Here is a 22260-nt window from a genome sequence, read left to right as displayed (position 1 = left end):
TTGCTCTCAGCCCACCGCTGGATACATTCAAAGCAGAAGCGGTGGAGGCACGGCACCACATAGCTGGGGTTCACCCAGCTGTTCAGACAGATGGGACAGTCGGTGTCCAGCGCTGTGGCCATGCTCTCCACCTGCTGGGGAGAACTGGTGATGACGAGCCGCTCCCTCTCACCGGCGCTGCAGCAGCAGGTGTCACGCTGCAAAAGGCAGAGAAGAGGCCATGGTCATCGGTTGAGCCGGGGGCGGCTGGAAGAGCTGTGCAGGTCCCTCAAGGAGGAAACCCTTCCAGCTGCCCAGGGAGAGGTGTCCCTGCAGTGCTCACCTCTGCTGCTGCAAGCACTCCTTCTGGGTCTCCCAACAGCCTGAATAAGGCAGGGCCGCGTAAGAAGCTCTGATGGCTCTGGGAAGGGCACTGAGAGCTGCTGCAGCAACTCCCAGAGCACAACACCAGCTCCAAGGCCAACCTTGCTCCTCACTCCAGACCTCGAGTCAACGCTCAGCTGGAGTGCGGGCACTAGACCACCATCACAATGGGCCGTCCTGCCCCGCAGCACTCGCTCTGGCAGCACTCTGGCCCCAGTCTTGGGCCACTGACCACTCCATCCCCAGCATCATTAATCTTGTGCTCAGCATCAGTTTCCCACCAGTCACTGCAACCTTCATTGTATTTTCCCAGAGCCCCATCAGGTCACCCCAACCATGACACATCTCCAAATCCATTCAGCAAGAGTTCAATAAAAACTCACGCTTGCCTTTGAGGCACCGTGACAGTCCCACAAGCTCTCCCCACATTCTAGCACTGCTGGCCAGCCCTCTGGGCTCCCACACCAGCTCAAAGGCAGCCCTAAGCTTGCTCTCAAGGATTTTCCCCTATGTTTCTCCCTGGGGGCAGCAGGAATGATCCCTCTTTTGCTCAGCACCCATGAGGCCTTAACTGGGCTGTGCAAACCCTATGAGGTCCAGCCCTTCTGCAGCAGAGAAGGCTTCGGGACACCAAGCAACATCCCCATGCCTATGGATGATGGAGGATCAAGGAGATGGGGATGGGCTCTTCCCAGCAGTGCCAGTTGGGAAGGCAAGAGACAGGGACATTGCCTGAAACTAGAGAGGTTCAGCATGGACAGAAAGAAGAAAAAATGACTGTGGGAATAATTAAGCACAGTAGCAGGAGTCAGAGAGGCTGCGGGGTCTCTGTCCTTGGAGGTTTTCAAATTCCGGCTGAACAAAGCTCACTGCATTAGGGTCTGAATTTGTTCTTGACTGCACTCTGATCAGAAGTTCAGAAGAGAAACCACACATGCCCCTGCAAACAACGGTCACGGTGTAGTCTTTGTAACCTAGGAGTTAGCATTATTTTACAAATGGCTTGAAATATACAGCGTAGGTACACATAAAAGCGATTTCCTGATGAATCCAGAGGGCTCACACTCTCCAGCTGTTAGGTTATGCATATGCCAGGAAAGCAATGCGCTGCAGCAGTTACGTTACACCACAGCAGGTGGCCCGTACAAGCTACGAACACTGTCATGGAAGCCACAGAGCATGGCATATTGTTCTCTTTTATCCTAAAGTAAGGAAAAAAGCAAAGTGTTGTAAAGTGCATGCTCAAAACCAACATACGCATAAATCCAGTCAGATATGTATAAAAAAAGACCTATGTTGGTGTCTTAATTCTTTACACCATGCTAGAAAAGATTAATCTGTGTGTGAGGCAGTACAATTAAAGCCAAATTTGTTTAAATGAGTTTTAACTGTATTTTGATTAAATTAAAATACTTTCAGATAACCACAGTGATGACTGTAATATGATTAATGACTCATACAAAAATAAACTAGTCTAATTTATTAATGGTAGGCCCAGTTAGACCTGCATGATTTGATTCACTATTTTTCAGATAAATATTATTCTTGGAATCAGCATTCTAGATTAATTGTTGCCAATTTTTGATGTCATTTCCCTAGGAGCTTTTTGTAGTGCAATCCATTCCACAACTGCTTAGTCCAGCCCTGAAGCGGGGAAGACCCTTACTGTGATATTGTCCGACTGCAGAAATAGCAATGAGCTGCATTATTTGTGTACACATTATTTGGCATTCTAATGTCTCATGCAATAACTGGTCTTGTTTTGGAAGCATTCAGATGTCTAGCCTTTTCACAGCAGCTCTGCTGAACTACGGAAAGCCAACACGCAGCTTCTGGCTTCCATTTGTGCTTGTTATTACAGCACAGACAGGGACAAAGACAGGACAGAAGTTGAAAGTAAGCCTAAATATTAAAATAGCTGGCAAAGAGTCTGTACTCTGAAGTGCTGTAAAATCTCCCTACAGAGAGAATAGCCCTTCCTCCTAACAGGCTCAGCCATCACCTAACCGTCCTCAAGAGACACACACCGGCATTTGTCATATCCAAATCATTCGTATTTCCTTCCTTTCCAATTGCCTAGTGCTCCAAAAGAAACCAGTGATTAAATAATAAACTATTAATGGATAAAAGGTTTCATTTACTTCCACATAAATTTTCTTGAAGAATGCAGAATTCAAAGCCTCCCTCTCTTTACTGACAAGTAGTCTGTGTGCATACAAAGACACACAGAGTTTAATTTTGACGCCGAGTCAATAGTCTCTACTGGGCACTGACACTGGTGGGATAAGCTTCCACAGCCACTGGCTGTGGTTGTTACAAGCCAGGAAGATGATACTTTAAAATGCTTTGGGCATCAAGTAGTATGCAGCCTGGAATTCAACTGCCAGCTCCCACACAGCCTTTCTTGGCAAACCTCATATACAGGAGTAGCAAAGTGACACTGATATGACCACAGGAGAGCCTATAAACAAAAACAAATACTATATATGAAGAGATTACATTCTAACTGCAGGCACAGAACTGGCGTGAAGCTGGACTGTTGGAAGCAATGCTCTAGGAATAGCTTTCAGGGGCAGCATGCCTTGCAGCCACTCCCTGAAGTGACTTCTCCCCTCACCCCTTGCATCCTGAATACATGGGGTAAGATGAATTTACAATGATTTCAAATTTGGAAGTTAATGTACTTGCTGTATTTACTGCACCTGAAACTCAATAAAGAAAAAAAATATCACAGGGTTTTGTATTGAATGAGAAAAATTATGTTATGTTTAAGGCAAACCTGTGTAATTTGAATCAGCTGAGAAGTCTTTTGTCAGTTTCCACGTGCTAGGTAGTGATTTTATAGATAGAAAATATCATTGAGATATTCCTAATGCAATTATTACACCCCCATAATTAGTGTAATAAATATATAAGCCTGTCATGGAGACAGACTAATGCACTTGCCATGCTGTTATTTTACAGTGAATTCCCAATATTCTTGTCAGCTATTTGAGCATGCATCAAGCTAAAAGGTTAACAACAACACAAAATCGCTTTCAAATTAAAAGACCCCCAGTTATGAATCACTACTTATAAGAAATTTAAAACCCCACTTAATACTAAAGGCTAGGCTTCCTTTTGATCTCATACTACCCACACTTTAGCATGTATGAACTACAGCTGCTTCCATGCATGTTCCCAGTGCTAACATCTGCACTATCCCAACGCTGATGGAAACTCCAATGGCAACTTCCATCGTTGCGGTTGTGGTGCTGAAAACACACACAAATCAACTCTCTCATTCAAGCAGTACCACTGCTTTGGAGTGGGATTTCTCAGTCTGAAGGCTACAGTCCCTTTTGGTAGCTTTTCCAGACATTGAGGCACCCATGTGTGAGAGGGCACTGATAAGGCCAACCAAGTCACATTCAGATCCTCTTCTGGCTGTGGCTGGTAGCAACTGAAGAGGTTGCTGCCACCTTGTTGAGAGTTACCAGTGCCCCCACGGCCACTTCCTAGTACCTCACGGTCTAGTAACTCAGGTTAACCTGAACAGCTTCACTTCACTACTGTGACAAATACTGAAGCAGGTTCAGTGTTGTCTTTAGAATAAATGAGTGGAAATGAGTGACTGTAGAAGGTTAGAAGCAGCTTCATGGGTGCTAAAGTACAGGCCTCTCAAGGAAACATCAAAATCACTGCTGTTGTGAAAGAAATACGCTGCCATCAGGAGATAAATAAACCTCCAGAGCACATGTAAAATTAGATTAAGAGTAAGTTAATTTATGCTGTATCAGTTCCTGCAAACTGGAATCTAAGTAATGGTTCACCTACTCTGGGACTTGTAAAAATTATGGTAATGTAAATAATGATCGACAGTCTTAATAAAATGCAGTTATCTATGACAGCGTGATGACCCAGGCAACAGGGTCTAGGTATTTAATGCAAATCATTGCAGAGACTGAATGCACTGATTTACCAGGCAGTGGCGACTGATAAAAGTATCTGTTCATACCTGTCTAAGAGGAAACACAGTGCCTTCTACAAATAGTAACCAGCTAGACTGCAGTAACATGCAATAGGCACTTTATAGCGGTTAAAAAGGTGAAATACACAGAATTTGAGGTGAAAACACACAGAAGTACTCACACTGATCTCAATTTGCACAGTGCTGGATAATGCTGTTGTGCCTAAAGATCTCTAACAGTCAGGGTCCTTGAAGCCAGGAGTATGCTGACAGCTTAGGACTGGTATGCGTAGCACACCCTGTGGTGAGAACTTACCCTAAGATTTTTGACTCTCTAAGCAAGTTCTTAGCCTTAGGACTCAGCCTGCTGGACCTCATGCTGTGCACTGTTTGAAGGTGTTACTTCCCCAGGTTGTCAGGTGTGTTACCCTGTTGCTCAGCCTTTCTCCTGCTTAGCTTCTTCCTTCTTTTTTATTTTTTTCCTCTTTATGATACTTACAGCAGTTTTTCTTAGCTCAAGGCTATACTTCCTGACTGGTAACTGCATTTTTTTTTTGATTCTTGGGCATACTCTTTTAGACTATGTCCATGTTTTCAAGGCTACTGCCTTAAACTCCACATCGTAACATGGGACACTCATTACAAAGCTTCTTTTCCCAAAGCATGTTCTGGTAACAACTTGCCAAGCCTAACAGGTCCTGCTCCTTAGGCCTGACAAAGCTATCAGGACTGTGGTCTGTTACCAGCAATGGTGATACTATTTTTATTGGGCCACCAGTAGCTCAGACAATCAAGACCCTACACATTCTCTGTAAGTATGTAGGTTTTCATCAGTCCTGTTTACTGTATCAGCTGCCAAATTCTTTTTCCATTAAATGTAACATGATGGAGAAAGACCTGGGAAATCACAGACTCCAGCTGCTAGCTAACTCAGGCTCCACATCATGTATATGCAGTCAGATAAACTACCAGCAAGACCCTAAGCTTTGGATAGCTGTTCCAGTCAAAAAGGGACAGCAGCCACTAACATCCCTGTCTCTGCAGGGCTTACATGTGCCTATCTTTTCAGCTTCCAGATGCGATGGGGTTACATAAACAAATTTGACTGCAGGTAAAGGTATACTGCAGACACAAATACCTTCCAATTATCTCCCCTAACATATTTTGGTTTCACTTAGTAACTTGTAAGACATGAAAACAATATACCGCCATTTGGGAGAAATGAAAGAGTAACATCACAGTAGTTACTAGGGAATCACCGGCAACAGAAGAGAACTGAGAAGGACAAAACCATATGGTGGAGATCAAGTTACTTGGAAAAGAAAATCCAGTTTTGAAAAACAAAAAAATAATCACTGTGTGCATTTGCCACCAAAAACTCTTTCTAACTTTCAGGCTCCATTTTACATCTCTTTCTAATCAATACGAGTTTTGTTATTTGCAAAGAAGAGGCTTGCATGCCAAACAAGTCAGCACTAAACAAATGGTATGCCAGTTTGAACACAGCACAATTACCCACCACAGAATGAGTCGTCCTAAGTTCCTGTATGATTCAGCAGGGGAACAAAAAATCACAGCTTTTTTTCTTTATTCTCTTTGCTCAAAGCTCAAATAAACAGTCGTGAAAAACTTCCTTAGCAGTTTGCAGCCTTTGGAGCTGCTTCCCAGTAATGCTAAGGCTCTCACGAGCCGTCAGAGCAGAACTGAACAGCCTACACGTAAATAAACCCTTGCCACACCACGAACTGCGCAGAACTGTTTCACACTACAACCAGTGACCACAAAAACAAAAATATGAGTAGTTTACTTTCAATATATTCTGAGCAGAAAGGAGTAGTGAAACCAGTACAACTTCGTAGCACAAGGTACATTTTTATGTGAAGCTCAGCACCACATAGGCTGGGCTGCTGAATGAGAAGTTGAAACTAAAAATCCCTTTTATTTTATCAGCAAAGTACTAAAAACTAGATCTGGTGTCAAGGCAATAGTGAAAGTGAGCACTCAAGTGTATTTTTGGTTGTAAACAGCCATGCAAAAAATAGCAAGTGGTATTTTATCTCACGCCTCTACTTCTGAATGGCTCTCCTTGTAATGCAAGCAAGTTACTCTGTGCTGCCAAGAATACTGGATTCCTACTAGCAACAGTCAGCAGTTTCTTTTTTGATTGCGAAAGCCCTAAGAGGCTTTGGCTGGCTAGCAGCTGCATGTCAGAGCCTGAGGTGGATGACGACAGCAGCAGCACCACCACCTGTGCGTGTAACACATGTACACATTCATACTCCACAGGAGGGAGAGGTGTCTCCCCTTTTTCCTTTGCACTGCAGTGCAGCCTGGCTGGCCTCTGCTCTGCTGTGCTTCCAGTACGAAATTACTGTGAAGCCAAGTTTACTGTAGCGAAGAATTAAAGCATGATTTCTGTTGAAAAAAATTACACTGACAAAGCAGTCAACTAGAACTTCTCAAAGCATTATATGACAATCAGAAGTGTAGGGTTCAATTACATTACACTAAGATGTTCACCAAATATTTGCATCCTCTTTGGCCAGAAAAATACAGCCATGGTTACCAAGCAAATGCTTTTTGAGCCCCATCCATTCTGCTGGAAACGGCTGTAAGAAATCATAGAATCATAGATCATGTGACTATAAGAGCACAGTCCAAACGTTTCTTGAACTCTGAAAGGCTTGATGCAGTGACTACTTCCCTAGGGAGCATGTTCCAATGTGCGACCACCCTCTTGGTGAAGAACCTCTTCCTGATGTGCAGCTCAAACTTCCCCTGCCTCAGCTTGACAGCATTCCCATGGGTCCTATCACTGGTGATTAAGGAGAATTGGTTGGCGTTTGCCACTCCACTCCCTCTCATGAGGAAGCTGTAAACTGCGATGAGGTCTCCCGCCAGCCTCCTCTTTTCCAGGCTTAACAGGCCAAGGGACCTCAGCCGCTCCTCATACGTCTTCCCCTCCAGGCCCTTCATCATCTTCGTCGCCCTCCTCTGGACACTCTCCAACAGTTGGATGTCCTTTTTGTACTGTGGTGCCCAGAACTGCACACAGTACTTGAGGTGAGGCCACAGCAACACGAAGTAGGGAGGGACAATCACTTCCCTTGACCGACTAGCAGTGCCATGCTTGATGCACCCCAGGGTACGGTTGGCCCTCCTGGCTGCCAGGGCACACTGCTGGCTCATATTCAACTTGCTGTCAGCCACAACCCCCAGATCCCCCTCTGCAGGGCTGCTCTCCAGCAGCTTGTCGCCCAGTCTATACGTATAGCCAGGGTTGCCCCGTCCCAGGTGCAAGACCCGGCACTTGCTCTTGTTAAACTTCACGTGGTTGGTGATCGTCCAGCTCTCCAATCTGCAAGGCCTTTCCACCCTCAGCTGAGTCTACAACTCCTCCAAGTTTGGTGTTGTTGGCAAATTTGCTCAAAACACCTTCTAGTCCTATATCCAGAACGTTTACAAAAACATTTGAAAGGACTGGCCCTAAAATGGAGCCTTGATGGACCCCACTAGTGACCATCCACCAGCCTGATGTGGCCTCATTTACCACAACCCTTTGAGACCTGCCCGTCAGCCAATTGCTCACCCACTGGATGATGCTTTTGTTTAGTTGTATGCTGGACATTTTGTCCAGTAGGATCCTGTGGGAAACTGTGTCAAAAGCTTTGCTGAAGTGCAAAAAGATCACATCAGCTGGTTTCCCTTGGTCGACTAGATGGGTAATCTTATCAAAAAAGGAAATAAAATCTGTCAAACAGGACCTAACCCTCGAGAACCCATGTTGCCTGGGACCCATGACTGCATTGTCCTCCAGGTGCACTTCAGTAACTCCCAGGATAAACTTCTCCATAATTTTACCAGGCACTGATGTGAGACTGACAGGACTTTAGTTGCCAGGGTCCTCTTTCCTGCCCTTCTTGAAAATTGGCACATTTGCCAGCTTCCACTCAACTGAGACCTCTCCAGATTCTCAAGACCATTAAAAAATAATTGAGAGGTCCCGTGATGACATCAGCCAGCTCTCTAAGCACCCGGGGATGAATCCCATCCAGACCCATGGACTTGTATGGATCCAGGTGGAGCAGCAAATTCTGCACATGTTCAAGGTCAGTTCGGAGTTTATCATTCCCACCATCACGGTCCTCCAGCTCAGGGCACCTGGGGACCCAAAGCCCATCATTGGCACTGAAGACAGAGGCAAAGAAAGCATTAAACGTCTCTGCTTTGCCTATGTCCTCATCTGTGAGGTGACCACCCCCAACAAGTAGTGGACCCATGTTTTCTCTGGCCCTCCTTTTTCTATTAACGTATTTTAAAAAGCCCTTTTTATTGTCTCCCACAGACCTGGACAACTTCAACTCTAGCTGGGCTTTGGCCACACAAATTTTCTCCCTGCAAGTGTGAACAGTGTCCCTGTAGTCTTTCCACATTTCCTGACCCTGCTTCCAGCAGCCATACATTCTGTTTTCACCTAAGCTCCAGGAGAAGATGCCCAGTCAGCCAAGCCAGCCTTCTGCCCCACCTGCTTGACTTCCGATATTTTGGAATTGCCTGATCCTGTGCTTTTAGGAGGTGGATACCACGGCTGGGCTCTTCGCGAGCAGGTTACAAGCACCGTTGGGACCGCTGCAAAAGAGCGGCGAGGGGCCCGCCCCTCTCACCCTGCCTGCGCCAAGAGCCGCGCCCCGCCCTGTTCGCCCCGCTCCCTAGGGGCTGCCTTTGAGCACCATGGGAGGGGGCGCTGCGGCCTCTGCCTACCCCTCGTCAGCCTCCCTCAGGCCTCAGGAGGGCTGCCGGGGCCTGGCGGCTCGCTCGGCTGCTTCGAGCGGCCTCGATGTCGGAAAAAAAGCCCTGCCCACCTCGATCCCCCCCCCTCCGCTGTAGAACGCGTCTGCCGCGGAGACACGGGGGCCATTACCTCTGTTCACCTGTATAGCTGCCTCAACTTTAAGTGTTCCTTGTGGCTGGGCTCTCTTCGCTGCCTGAGGGATATTAGGGAAACAGAGGTTAATAACTCATCGCATGGGCGCAGTGACTATTAAAAGTGGCACTAGCAGACGTCAGGCGCTACACTGTCCCTTACTTTTCTTCATTTTGAGGAAGCAACTCACCTGGGCTGGGTATCTGCACACCTGGATTAAGTTAACGTGGGATGCTAACGCTGGGAAGTCGACAGAAACTTCTGGAAAGCCTCACTAACACCTCACAAACACCGCCTGTAAAACCTGCGACAAGAAGAACCAGCCAGCTTTTCTGAAGAGAGCGCACGGTAGGGCTCGTCACGAACATACGCGCTTCAATTTAAACACGCAGAAAAGACACCGGTCTAAAAAGTCTCTCACGCAGAGAGGAGCACACGACACCCGCAGCCCCACACGCTAACCGACGACAGCCCGCCGCTAATTGCCACCCCCCACCCTCCACCGCGCATGCGTCACCGGTGGCGGGCAAACTCCGGCGCCACCCAGCCGGGCCGCCCGCGCATGCGCGCCGCCCTCCCCCTCCCGTCCCTCCCTCCCCAGCAACACACTGCGCAGGCGCACTCCGCCCTCTTTCCCTCCCTCCCTCCCGCCTCGGTCGCGGCGCCCCCCGCCCCCCCGTTACCGTTACCCCTCACGCCGCCCCCCCCCTCCCAACGGCGTTCAACCGCCGCTCCGAGCCGTTAGCGCCGCCTCACGCTGCTCCTCCGCAGGGGGGGGACCCCCGGGGAAGGCTCGGCTCGGCTCGGCTGCCGGGGGGCCCGCCGCCGCCATGCAGATCACGCTGAAGACGCTGCAGCAGCAGACCTTCCGCATCGACATCGACCCCGAGGAGACGGTAAGGGAGCGGGGCGCCGTGTGAGGGGGGGTCGGGGCTCGCTCCCCTCACCGGGGGGGTGAAGGGCCGTACCTGGCACGGCGAGGAGCGGCGGGGACCGGGCCCGAGCGCCCGCCGCCGGCCGGGGGGTTGTGGTGGCGGCTGTGGGGGAGAAGCTGCGGCGGGAGGCGGGGGGCTGAGGTGTGTGGTGAAGGGGGGTGGGCGCAGGGGGGGCTTGGGGGGCGGGGGGAGGGCGCGGGTGGGCGCTCCCGGGGTCCTCCGCATCGCCGGCGGGCCGGTGCTGTGTCTCCTGCAGGCTGACCTCTGGGTGACGGGGGGAGGGGGTTGTTGCAAACTGGTCTCCCGAGTTGGCAGGTGGCACGGGCTGTACGGCTCCTCCCTGCCTGCGGGGCTGGGGGAGGGGGCGAGCAGGCGTTTTGGCCGCTGCCGAGGCTTTTTTGGGGAGTCTTCGGGCAAATGTAGGGCTCTGAGGGGGGGGGAACAGGGGGGCTCTGAGGGGGACCGCATGGCCAGACAGTGCCTTGTCACTTGTCTGAGTGGATAGCTGCCTCACGTAGCCAAGTACGGACATCCTCGTGGCCTTCTTTCCAGTGGCGTGGCGAGTTCAGCTTCTGGAGGTGTCTGCAGCAGCCTTGCACGTGGCAGCTGGGCAGCTAAGCTGTGGAAACTCTGGTACAGTGTGCCTGCTTTTATGAATCTTACCCTCTTCTACGTCTTTTTAAAACAGTCAGGGAGGGCAGCTAAAACTGGACTAAGAGCTCATCTGGTCGAACAGCGTGACAGAGGGAGACGGCAAAGCGTCTCACTGGAGCATGTGTTAGAAACCTCCAAGGATTTAAAACATCGTTCTTTGCTTATTACCGAGAAAAGTTCTCTTTTAATCTTCTGTTCTCTGTTTTGAGTAAGGTCCTGGAAAATAAAGCAGGGGGAGGACCAAAAGAATGTTGCCAGTCAAACACGCTTGCCAGCCTGTGAGACAGCAAAATGCATTAGCTAAAAGTTGGATTGTGGGAAGCTAACATGCACTCTGGTTGTAGATGTAGTTGCTACAGTAGTTCAGTATCTGACACAAGAATGCCTCTCACCAGTGTAATAGTTTAGGTCTTGGCTAGGAATAGAAAAATGTGGTTAAGATTTGAGAACTTTGTATTAAAGTATTTGGTATGAAGCCTTGATTCTATTAACTGTAGAGGTGTGGGGGTGAAAATGTATTTAAACTTTCTTGGACAAATTTTAGGAAAATTAAATTACTGTAGGAAGTGTTGTAAATATTAGATCTTAAAGGAAGGAACAATTTTGAGCCCTCAGTTGAGGAAAACTCTTTCAAGTATATAGTTTGTTAACCAAATCTTTGGAAGTTCTCAGTCAGATTTTTGAAAAATACTAATTTTTGATAAGTGTACTGGTTTCTTAGATTAATTTTCTATCATTGTGAAACAGATGTGTGTGTTGTGGGGAGTTCGGGAGATGTTGCTTTCAGTGTTCAAACTATAGATACACGTTTCGCTGCTAGAGGTAGTCTTGTTTACTTGGAGCTTTGCCCTGTACTGTGACAAGGCCAAAAATGATCTAGTTGTAATAGGCCCAGGAAACCTGTTGCTCTAAAATTGGCTTCTGCTTCTCGCACTTTCTCCCTTTATTCTCAATCAAAAATGAATCTAAAGAGACTTGATGTTACAGTACAAGGTAGTATTATAATGAGAATTTATGCTTGTAACTGAAAACTCTAATAGTAAGGAAAATATTTAAATACACCTTCTGGAGGAAATATGAAGAAACACATTTCATAATAACTAATTAGACTTGTTACAGCTTCTACAGAAGCAGATGATTTTCTGCTTTATCAGACAGTTTTTATAGTTCAAAACATATTTTTAATATTGTGATTTGGTTTTCTGTTTGTGTTTGAAAGTGTTAGCCCACTGGGTATTTTTACTGAATAAAAAACAGACTCGAAGAGTGAATTATTTGTGCTTGTGGAAGTGCTAGTGCTAGGCAAAAGACTCTGTAGTGTGTAAAAATAAATGTTGTACTCATCATGCTCTGTACAGAAGATGGATTTATCAGCTGTAATCGTTCTAGTGTTCTGCACGAAACAGTTCAGTACTCGAGCATTCAGACTTACTCAGGGTAAATGAAAGTGTGTATTTATCTACACAAGCTCATTCTCATGTCTGTTAATTGTTTGTGAGAGAGTAAGCACATTAAGCTGGGTGTTAGAAGCAAATAGTGATGCAGACCTGTACAGCTACGTCTCTTGTCTGAGATCATGCCACTGACGCTGTTGGCTTTTAAATCTAGTGCTTGGTTTGTAGGTATCACTACGTAGGTGTTAAATAAGCTTAAAAAAAAAAAACCTCTACATTTTTAACTTCTGTTATAAAGTGAAATAACAGTTTTAAGTAAGACTGTCCTATTTCTTTTTCAGTTTCCCTGTGCTGTTAACACTAACATCCTCATTGTCAAAATGCAGAGGAGATGAAGGAACATTTAGGATGTCAGGAGTCCTTTGACATCCTCTACTTCATGTAAATACGGCCTTTCACATTTCACTGTTCTACCACAGTGAAATGCCTGCTTGTTTAACACAGTGTCAACAGTATGCTTAGTTATGGAAGTTTGACCTTCTGTGTGTTCTGATATATCCTTAATATGCCTATGCTTTATTGTTAAACGTGTGTGTGGACTTTTGGATGCACACATAATACCCTCCCTGTGCAGGAAGGTCCTGTTATTTAAGTTTAGGAATGCAGGGTAGGTACTACTGTAAGCCATGTTACTTGTCTGGGGAGTGTACTCCAGCAAAAATGAATTACAAATGAATCAGGATCCAAGCAACACGTAGAGAATATGTGAGGTGTGACATACGTTTCCATACTATGGATTAAATAGGCATTCTTCAGGGAAAAAACAGATACCACTTTTAGGGAGATTTTTCAAATAAAATGTTTTAGCAAAGAATTTTCTCATTTGTGGGGGGTTTAGAAAACATCCTGATTATGTAACAACAATAAGGTGGTACATAAAAAGGAGGTACCTTTAAGTACATCTGTGGGGGACATCTAGGATAAAGCACAAGCTGCTTTAATTCTCTTCAGGGGGTACCATGATAAATTTCTGAACTACTGGAGAAACTGTCATCTGAATAGTTAAAGCATGATTTCTGGACTCGTACAAAAGTGAATACTCTTCCTGAACCTGCAAAAAAAAAAAGTTCGGTTAGTTTCATCTGATTGTATCTATTCCGTATATTGGGAGCTATACTAAAGCATCTTTAAAAAAAATAATATATATATATATCAAAACCCTGTGCGACTTTGAAACATACTTTGCATTCACTGTTATTCTCTCTGGGACAAGGAAAGATACTTGGAAACAAAGATGGCATTGTTGTAAAATGTGTGGGCAAGACATACAAAGAGTGACTGAAGTCCCTTGGTTTGTTCAGCCCAGAGCAGAGCAGGCTGAGGGGAGGCCTCATGGCGGCCTGCAGCTCCCTCACGAGGGGAGCGGAGGGGCAGGCGCTGAGCTCTGCTCTCTGGGGACAGCGACAGGACCCGAGGGCACGGCATGGAGCTGGGACAGGGGAGGGTCAGGCTGGGTGTTAGGGAAAGGTTCTGCACCCAGAGGGTGGTCGGGCACTGGGACAGGCTGCCCAGGGTAATGGTCGCAGCACCAAGCCTGCCGGAGGTCAAGCAGCGTTTGGACAGTGCTCTCAGACATAGGGGCTGAGTTTTGCGTGGTCCTGTGTGATGCTAGGAGTTGATGATCCTTGTAGGTCCCTTCCAACTTGGGATATTCTCCGATTCTGGGTATTGATTATGTTTCTTGTAGCTCTCCTGGTAAACTGTGGGCTTCTGTTAGAAATACGCCTGTTGATGTAGCAGCCTTGAATGAAGAATAAAGGTTAACAGTGTTGAGTATATGAGTCAATTAATTTTAAGTAGTACTACTTTTTCTCATAAAGTGATTTTTCTGTCATACAGAAATAATAGATTTAGTTTTGCCGAATATGCAGTCTCCTGTATTTATTAGCTTTAGAAAGAGCTCTGCAATAGCGAGAGAGTATTTCAGAGTGAAACGGTAAAATCAGACTATGAGGCCTGTAAACCTTGAAGAAATGTGAATTTATTCTGACAACCCCTTTCTACATGTCTGCAGGATTAACCAACACTGAAATACATCTCTGGTGAGAGCATTTTTGTGTTTCCCTGACAATTTATAACCGTAGTGGTTGGTTAGAGGAAAAGTGCTCTCACGATCTTTTTCAAAGTCCAGAAATATCCATCCAGAATAGAGATGTCTTTCTGTCTCCTCAAATCCTGCTATTTTAATTCCTCTTTGATTTTGCAGCAGGTATCCTTCTATTCTTGAAGACTGTTGCGTTGCTCTTGTCTACTTTTATATGCGGTTGCAGAAAGTGTGAATTTGAAGGGCTTGTACTTGCTGCTTGAGGTTTGATAGATGACTCTGCAAAAACAGTAGCTTCAGAGATTACCAGAGTAAGTGTTAGGGATTACCTGCAAATTTTTTCATTATTTCAATACTTTCTTTACAGATGATAGCATTTTAAAGTTATGTTCTTATAATACATGCTTACATGCTTATTTTAAGTGTTCTTTTTTTTTCTTCAATTGCTTCTCTTCTGTGGCTAATCTCTTTCATTCCGTGTTTCATGGCTAGAGTTAGACTTTTCAAGCAAAGGAAGTTCTAGTTCTTTGCTGAAGAAGATTTAGGCTGTCACATCTTCAAGAATATTTTCTTGTGGTTCTGGTATAATTTCCAAAGAACTTTGGATAGAATGGCATACCTTCTTTAAAATATAATGAACAATAAGATATAGCGGCATAAATCATGAATACAACTAAGCTTATTCATAGTAGAATGTGTTTTTGTCTGTTAACTAGTTTTTGTATGTGCTATTTCTGGGGTCATAAGTTTACAGTTTTATTTTGGAATGTTCTTCTCCAGTTTAACTGCCAGCAAGAAAAAATTACTTTGGTAATAATTTGTCAATATTATGTGCTATATCTCTCAACAGTCCAAACTTTCTTCAAACACTATTTCCAAGATGGCCACTGAGTGAACTGACAAGTTAAATATACAGGTTGTATAGATAATTCTGTATGTAACTGCAAAACAGGCTTTAAATATGATTGGTAAGCCAAGGTGTCTGCACTTGATATGGATAACAACAGGCTGTGAAAGTGTTCCCTTTGTAATCTATGGTCGGTGGAGGGGTGGACATGTATAGGTTAATTAAAAAATAGCATGAGCAAGCTATGGTGCTACATTCTACAATCTTATTGCTGCCCTTGTGCATACATACTAGCAGGTCTTTTGGAAGTATTTTCATTGCGTTTCTGAAGCACAACAAAATGCTTTCCTGAAGGGAAATGTATATATCTGTTTAAACACAGGACTAAAGGATGTGGCTGCCAATGTCTTCTCCTGCCAAGGGTGACAGGATACTCAGATTGAGCAGACTCATTGAAACAAATCTGTTTTTATCGTACAGGACATGGTGAGGGGCAGCATGTCTCATCCAGGCCCTGTCAGAACCAGACAGAGGCCTCGCAGGCTCTCCTTTTTGCATGCTGCTCTGCAGGAAGCAACAAGTGAACGCGAAAAGCAGAGGAAAGGGCTGGTGGGCTGCTATAGGTGTACTGAGTCAAAGTGTAGTATAAATGCTAACATCTCTTCCTGTCTCTTGTCATTCCCTGTACCAGGGGTAGAGTAGACTCAGGAAGGAAAGTGCGGCTGAAATACTTTTCTTCCATTCCCCCAGCTTGAATGCCTGGGCTTCATACCTCATATTTCTAATTGATTTTTGGTGTCCAAAATGAAGGCCATTACAACGTACCTAAATAAAGATTGTTTTACTCTTCCAATTGGTTTGTCAGTATGCAGAATTAAAAGTTTTCTTAAAAAATAACTTATTACCTAAAATTACCAGTTTTCCTCAACTTAGAAACTGTTCAAATGGAGTAAAAGCAATAGAAGCAGTTTGAAGAGAATGTACTTGTCCATGCTAATCAGTGTGACCACGGAAGAGTCACCGCTTACAGAATGTAAGTTTTCTCCTTAAGGCAAGCCCCTGTGAGTTCAAAGGGAGCACCAAGAGCTGTCAAAAGCCACATCTTTCTACTATTTTTGCAATATACTGACAGCTGAGCATTTTTTCTGTTGCTTAAAGCTCAGCTTTATGTTGAAATCTATTCATGTATCACTACGAAACTTCATGTGTACAACCATTTTAGTCGTCATTTAGCATCAGAATGTTGACCCTAATGTCTCCTTTTTTTTTTTTAAACAGTGTTCAAGTCAATTTTGAATTGCAGGATAGAAGTGCCTAGAGGCCAACTTTGAGATTAGAAATTCATTTTGTTGATCTCCAGGCAGTGCATAACAGCAACTACTCTACTGATAAATTTCACCTAGGTGTAAATGAACTCAGTTTTGGAGAAGAAATTAGAAAGGCAGAGGTAATTGCTTAGGACATAAAATGGCAAAGCTAAATTAGGATTTTTACTTTGCCAGTTCTAGGCTATTCATCTACTAGGCCATGCTTTCTTTGTATACAGACTTTAACATCACACATGCAAATGGAAAATATGGTAGTTTATGAATGCTTTATATTGCCTGTGAGGCAGTTTTAAAATATTGGCATAATTCTTTAAGTGCCTTTTTGTTGAGTACATACTATTTTTTTTTTCAACTGCTCATTAAAAGATGAATTGAACAGATTCACAGGACTCTTCCTCTCCTATGGTCCTTCTCAATTACTGCATCTGTTACACCTCTGGAACCCAATGCCAGGCCGTAATCTGTTCTTGCAACTCTCGGGGTGGTTTCTTGACTATTGAATGTCCAATTAAGAAAAAACATATGAGAGATTTCTGTAAGTGTAGGTTTACAACAACAAAACCTGCTTTTATTATTCATAGGAAAAGTTAGGACCAAATGTGGTCTTATCAATGAAGCTACTATAAAACCTTTAGTTACTATATATGGAGCACCTTATGGCCCGGACATTTCAAAAACAGGCAAAATGTTTGCCATTAATATGTGATCATGGAGTTTGATTAAGGGTTTTAAAGTTTGTGACACAAATCAGTTTGTTGCTTCATTATCTGGATTATTGTTGGATACAACAACGTTATCCTCAACTGATTGAGCAGTGTCCATATGGCAATACAGCGTATGGTATATGTGTTTTCAGTGGCAGTGGGAGGGAAAACTTGGGAACATTAGCTCAAGCTCTAAACAGAAGTGTTCAGAGTAGCCTCCACATGTCTTAGCTCAGGAGTTGAGAAGAGCAAAGCCCTTTGGACTGAAAGCTTTTGACCATGTCTAAAAGATGACTGTTTCTCCAGTCTGGGATAAACTTGTTAGTCTATTTTAGAACAGGTGAAGGCTGGTAGAGGAATTGCAAAGGGATTAAAGACCCCCCCCCCCCCCCGTTTGAGTTCCTTCTTGAAACAGTTGAATTGTAGGCAGGTGGGTGGTGAAGGTCTCTAGAAGTTAGTCTTGGGATCCACCTATTTATAGTGTTTTTATTAATTTGATAAGAATAATACACTTGAGTACAAAAGCTATAGAAACATGATGGAATTAAGCAACGCCAAGCTTGTGCTTGGCTATGTGATTGGAGGGCCTGTTGTTTGGAAATGTCTGTCCAAAAGATGAAGCCCTCAAGCTTATAAATCCTGGAATTTCCAGTAAGAGTAGCCGTGCCACTGTTCTACATGTTTGCTGGCCACCCATTCCCAGGAGGAATGAATTTCCAGTGGGACAGCAAAGAGGTGCTGTGATGGTGCGGAAGACTGAGACTATTAAGTGAAAGTAAGCTAATGGGCCCAGGCTAGCTTAGATTATGAGCTGTGAGGAGGGTTTGGTAGTGCTAAGTACAGTGGTAGGCACCAAGGGAGGTGGAAGGGTTATTCATGCTTAAACTGTAACACTGGCATAGAAACAGAAGAGTATTAATAGTCAGTGAATTGAGCTGGAAATCAGCAAAAAGGCTTTGAACATCAGAAGCAACTTTGTAGCAACCCTGTAGTGCAAGAGGTAGCAAAAAAAAAACCTTACTTGTCTTCATATCCACTAATCTGTGGATCTGATGAAGATTATGGTGTGGAAGGAGGAGAGTACATGATTTAATGCAGGAAGGTGTCCATTTTGGTTCTATATCGTTTCTCTATTGAGCTCAAGAAATTAAAAAGCTTTATTTTGCCTGCGTAGTTAAAAATGACAAGTGTACTGGTGGCTTTTTTATTGGAAATTAAGAAATGTGACTTTATCCCACCTGATTTTTCTTTGTCTGTTTTGGCATAATGTATAAGGTAAGAGAAGTTGAAATTGGTGTGTGAGAGCGAAGGGAGTGAGTTTGTTCAGTATACTTGAGTTATGTGAAATACTTGCCTAGAAGGAACCCAGCATGTCCCACTTACTTAGATGGCTAAAATAACTGTATAGAACAGCTGGGCATCTTAGCACTATCAGTTTAATGTAACCTGTTTTCAGGATGCCCATCTGGGATGCACTCGGGGACTGGTATTTGGAAGACCTGTTTTGCAGTTACGAGTTCATCAGCGGTGACTCTTAATTAAACAGATTGCATGGCAGCTATTCTTAAGGGCATTGTGTTCAGTATTCTCTGACTAGTAAGGATAGTCACACATCTGAAATTCATAGGGGGCAGAAGAAAAATCAGCTCATTTGTAAATCGGCTATCGTAGTGTGAAAATGTTCTTTTTCCAGATCTTTGGGGTAAGGTTTCCAGCACAGCTCCCAGAAGCAGCCAACAGATGCTACAGTCTTTGGCTCTGCTTTGGGAAATGTCAGGAAACTTCAGGACCTTCTGGGCTCAAGGTCCAGGAACACTGAGGAAAGCCTGGCAGCTCTCTGAGGAACCTGAGAGTATCTGCTGTTGTTAGGCCAGGACAAAGGTGAGGGATACCAGTAAAGAAAGGTGTGAGGCCAATCTCTAGTGGCCTCTGACAAGGTCAGAGGCTTCTAACGAGTGTGAATAGCCAGTCCTTGAGCTAGGATCCCAGGAGCCTGTGCTGCCTCTGCCTTCTGATAAAGGAGTGTCAGGCACCCTTTACACCCTTACTCTTAAGTAAATGCCTGTATAGTAACACACATGGTACGGGGAATAAACAAGATGAATTAGAGAAGTGTATCTGCTTGCAGGGCTGTGGTCTTATTGGCACCATGGAGATATGGTGGGATGGCTACCATGACTGAAGTGTTGTAATGGAAAGGTAGGTGATCTTTAGGAAGGACAGGCTGAAGAGAGATGAGATGATGTTGTCAGTGACCAAATGGATTGCATGGAGCCCCACCTGTAGATGGATGACCAGATGTTCATGGGTTAGCATTAGAGGGAAGACAGGGCTAGGTGACATTATAGTGGGGGTCTGCTACAGGCCACCTGACCAAGAAGAATGGGAGATGGTGCATAAGACCCTCTACAGACAGATAGGAGCAGCCTCACCTTTACTACCCCTCATGGGGGACTTCCACCATTAAGAGTACTTACTTTTTTTTTTTTTTTTTTTTTTTTTAAAATCTGCTTGGTAGAGTACCATGGGATAAAGCCCTGGAGGGAAGAGGGGTCCAAGAAAGCTGGCTAACATTCAAGGATCACCTGCAAGCTCAGGAGTGATGCATTCTAACAAAGAGGAAGTTGGGTAAAAATACCAGGAGGCCTGCATGGATGAACAAGGATCTCCTGACCAAACTCAGACACAAGAAGGAAACTACAGAGAGTGGAAGCAAGGACAGGTAGCCTGGGAGGAATACAGACCCATTGTCTGAACAGCCAGGGATCAAGTTAGGAAAGCTAAAGCCCAGATGGAATTTAATCTGGCCAAGGACATCAAGGGCAACAAGAATTCTGCAAGTACTTCAATGCCAAAAGGAACACAAGCGAAAATATGGGCCCTCTCCTGATGGAATCAGGAGACCTGGTTACCTGGGTGTGATGGTTTTACTTGAGTGGGCAGCCGAGCTCTACCACAATCGCTTTCTCATTCCTCCCCTCCTCAAAGAAGAAGGGGGAGAAAAGACAACACAAAGCTCGAGGTTTGAGATGAGAATGATTTAATTAAAGGGAAGAGGAATGGGGAGAAAAAGAAACAACAAGGCCGCGTGGAAGCACAGAGAGAAAGGAAAAAAAGTTATTCTTTACTTCCCATCAACGAGCGATGTTCGGCCACGTCCCGGGAAGCAGGGCCTCAAAACGCGTACCAGATGTTCAGGAGACACCCTCCCCCATGAGAGCCCCCCTTTTATTGCTGAGTGTGACATCAGGTGTTATGGAATATCCCTTTGGTTGGTTTAGGTCAGCTGCCCTGGTGATGTCCCCTTCCCATCAATTGCTCACCCTCAGCCTGCTGGCTTTGGGGGCTTGGAGGGAGTTCTGATGCTGTGCCAGCACTATGCAGCAATAGACGCAACACCGGAGTGATACCAGTGCTGTTCCAGCTACAAGTGCAGAGCACAGCACTGTGTGGGCTGCTGCAGGGAAAGGTGACTCCATCCCAGACAGACCCAACACACTGGGGCAGTGCAAAGGCCAGGTTACTCCATGCTGCTTGCAGTGTAGGCAGGCAATGTTATGCTACTCAAGGCCAGGGAATACTTGGGCAGACTGACCCTTCCTAAGACCATGGGCCCCGATGGGTTGCACCCATGAGTGCTGAAGGAGCTGGAAGATGTGATAGTGAGGCTGCTCTCTATAAATGCTTGATCACAGTAACTGGGAGAAGTGCCTGAAGACTGGAGGAAAGCAAATGTCTTGCACTGTCTAAAGACAGTGCAAGAGAGAGGACCCAGGGAACTACCGGTTGTTCAGCCATACCTTGATCTCTGGCAAGGTGATGGAACAGCTTAATCCAGAAACAATTTCAGGCACATCAAGACAAATCAGCATGGATTCACCAAGGGGAATTCATGACTAACTGTACTGATTTTGGTTGGGACGGAGTTAATTTTCTTTATAGAGGCTCAGATGATGCTGTGTTTTGGTTTGTGATTGAAAACAGAAGTGATAACGCACTGCTGGTGTTAGTTGTTGCAGAGCAGTGCTTACATAAAGCCATGGACTTTTCTGCTTTTCATACTTCCCTGCCAGCAAGGAGGCTGGGAGTGCACAAGAAGAAATTGGTAAATGACACAGCCAGGAGAGCTGACCCAAATTAGCAAAGGGATGTACCATGCCATGTGGTGCTGTGCTCAGCAGTAAAAGCTGGGGTAAAGGAGGAAGGGGGGCGTTGTTTATAGTGGTGATGCTTGTCTTCCCAAGAAACTGCTACTCTTGATGAGCTCTGCTTTGCTTGAAGTGGCCAAACACCTGCCTGCCACTGGAAAGCAGCAAGTGAATTATTTGTTTTGCTTTGCTTGCACATGTGGCTTTTGCTTTACCTAGTAAACTGTCTGTATCTCAAGCCATGAGTTATTGCACTTTCACCTTTCTGATTCTCTCCCTCATCCAGCCTGGGAGACTGAGCGAGCAGCTATGTGGCGCTGAGCTGCTTGCTGGGGTTAAACCAGAACATGGACTAACCCGGCAAGCTTCTGTAATGAAATCACCAATTTGATAGATGGGGGGAGGCAATGGATGTTGCCTACCTGGGCTTCAGTAAGGCCTTTTTGCATTGTCCCTCATAAAACCGGCTGAAGGGCCAGTACCAGCAGGTTGTAGTCAGTGGTGCAAAGTGTAGATGTAGGCCAGTAAGAGGTGGAGTACCCTAAGGGTCAGTACTGGGTCAGTCTTGTTTAACATCTTCATTAACAACCTAGATGATGGGGTGGAGTGCACCCTTAGTAAATTCATGGATGACATGAAGACATGGAACTTGGGGAAGTGGCTGACTCACTAGAGGGCCTCACAGCCATCCAGAGGGTCCTTAACAGGCTGGAGAAATGGCCTGGCTGGCTGAAACTCATGCAGTTCAACTTGAAGAATTGCAGTCCTGCCCCTGGGTAGGAACAGCCCCAGGCACCAGGACATGCTGGGGGTCACCCGGCTGGAAAGCAGCTCTGCATAAATGGGCCAGGGGGAACTGCTGGGCACCGAGTTGAGCATGAATCAGCAATGTGCCCTTGCCAGTAAGAAA

At 45.3% G+C, this 22260-nt stretch overlaps 1 protein-coding gene and 1 long non-coding RNA gene across 2 annotated transcripts in view; one reads left to right on the top strand and one right to left on the bottom strand.

Annotated features, from left to right (window-relative positions):
* Positions 1–614: 614 nt before the first annotated feature.
* LOC118155926 lies at positions 615–9587 on the bottom strand. Its single transcript, XR_004746064.1, has 3 exons — positions 9427–9587; positions 9244–9297; positions 615–2824 (listed from the first exon to the last, which is right to left on the bottom strand). It is a non-coding gene; the product is annotated as an uncharacterized LOC118155926 (long non-coding RNA).
* Positions 9588–9932: 345 nt separating this feature from the next.
* RAD23B (RAD23 homolog B, nucleotide excision repair protein) overlaps positions 9933–22260 on the top strand; it is a 40843-nt gene continuing 28515 nt past the window's right edge. The window contains exon 1 of the mRNA XM_035309593.1: positions 9933–10132. Within this exon, the coding sequence (XP_035165484.1) occupies positions 10067–10132 (66 nt within the window). The 5' untranslated portion in view covers positions 9933–10066. The remainder of the gene's footprint in view (positions 10133–22260) is intronic.

This window comes from Oxyura jamaicensis, chromosome Z, assembly GCF_011077185.1.
Source record: "Oxyura jamaicensis isolate SHBP4307 breed ruddy duck chromosome Z, BPBGC_Ojam_1.0, whole genome shotgun sequence".
NCBI classification, from domain to species: Eukaryota; Metazoa; Chordata; class Aves; order Anseriformes; family Anatidae; genus Oxyura; species Oxyura jamaicensis.
This window is presented reverse-complemented; position numbering and strand designations above follow the sequence as displayed.